The sequence below is a fragment of the Trichechus manatus genome, unplaced genomic scaffold, assembly GCF_000243295.1.
Source record: "Trichechus manatus latirostris isolate Lorelei unplaced genomic scaffold, TriManLat1.0 scaffold00232, whole genome shotgun sequence".
Taxonomy (NCBI): domain Eukaryota; kingdom Metazoa; phylum Chordata; class Mammalia; order Sirenia; family Trichechidae; genus Trichechus; species Trichechus manatus.
This window is the reverse complement of record NW_004444168.1, coordinates 813,598-815,087: the sequence shown is the minus strand read 5'-3', so window position 1 is coordinate 815,087 and position 1,490 is coordinate 813,598. Positions and strand designations below refer to the sequence as shown.

At 51.7% G+C, this 1,490-nt stretch overlaps 1 protein-coding gene across 1 annotated transcript in view; it reads left to right on the top strand.

The window, feature by feature from the left end:
- RBMXL2 (RBMX like 2) overlaps positions 1-661 on the top strand; it is a 1,204-nt gene extending 543 nt beyond the window's left edge. The window contains exon 2 of the mRNA XM_004389089.1: positions 2-661. Coding sequence (XP_004389146.1) covers positions 2-661 — 660 coding nt within the window. The remainder of the gene's footprint in view (position 1) is intronic.
- Positions 662-1,490: the final 829 nt, after the last annotated feature.

Sequence of the window (1,490 nt, the reverse complement as noted above, 5' to 3'; positions counted from 1 at the left end):
CGGTGGAATGCGCGGGCGGGCTCCGGCCGCGCGTGGGAGAGACGGCTTTGTGGGCCCGCCGCGCCGGGAGCCGGCGCCCCCTCGCCGGGACCCCTACCTGGGCCCCCGGGAGGAGGGCTACTCACCCCGAGATGGCTACTCGAGCCGAGACTACCCGAGCGCCCGCGACCCCAGGGATTTCGCGCCCTCGCCGAGAGAGTACATCTACCGCGATTACGGCCACTCCATTCCCCGGGACGACTGTCCGTCGAGAGGCTACAGTGACCGAGACGGCTACGGGGGTCGCGACCGTGACTACGCGGATCATCCGAGTGGAAGCTCCTACCGAGACATCTTCGAGAGCTACGGGGACCCGCGCGGCGTTGCCCCCGTGCGGGGCCCGCCGCCATCTTACGGCGGAGGCGGCCGCTACGACGAGTACCGCAGCTGCTCCCCCGACGCCTACGGCGGCGGCCGCGACAATTACACCAGTGGCCGGAGCGACCGCTATTCCAGGGGCCGCGAACGGGTAGGCAGACCGGATCGCGGGCTCCCCCCGTCCATGGAAAGGGGGTGTCCTCCTCCTCGTGATTCCTACAGCAGGTCGGGCCGGAGGGCGCCCCGGGGCGGAGGCCGTCTTGGAAGCCGCCCGGAGAGAGGGGGAGGCCGGAGCAGATACTAAACACGAACAGACTTGGGACCAATATCCGTTTTCAAAGAAATTAGCGAAAAAGAGAACCTGTTCTATGATAAGTACCCAAGGACTCGTACGAAGAAGAGTTGTTTTTACCTTTAAAAAATTTCCTGTTAAATTCCTCTCTCTAATTTTTATGCTTTTGAGAGGAAAAAGTTAAAACTCGTTTAATTTCGTTTTGGAATTGTTAACGTTTCTTTCAACAAGCCCATGTTAAAAGTGTAAGACATGAACCTGCGTGCTAGTGTTCTTGTATTTCCAAGTAGAAATTCTCCTAAAGGCTCCGTCCTCTCTAAAACATTTTCTGATAAACGAGGCAAGCGATTGTAACATCTTTCACAAACATCTACCCAGCTGAGATGGAAAGATGGATCAGTCTGCCCATTCAAACCAACTAGGTTTTTTGGAGGGGGGAGTAGTAGGATTGGTATATGCCGATCTTAAAATTCCAGGGTATTTTCTTTGAAACTGAGTATCAGTGTTCCCACTCATTAAAAACGGAATAACCGACAGCAAAACTACTTAGATAAAATGCTTATGTCAGTAAATGTTAAAGGGCAAACATAATGCTGCTTTTGCCTTTTTGCCATTTCTTTGAGAATCTGCAGAATTTCTTGTCGTTCCCCCCCCCCCATTAAAACCATTCTTACGTGTTGAGCAACGATGGAATACTAAATTAAAAATTTGGCCAACCACAAAGTTGCAAAAAACAAAGTAATCAGTTACTAGCATTCATTTTCACCACCAACAAATTATTAAGAAACAAGTAAAAAATATATTGATGGTGGATTTTTGGACCATGTTGACTTTCCAAACT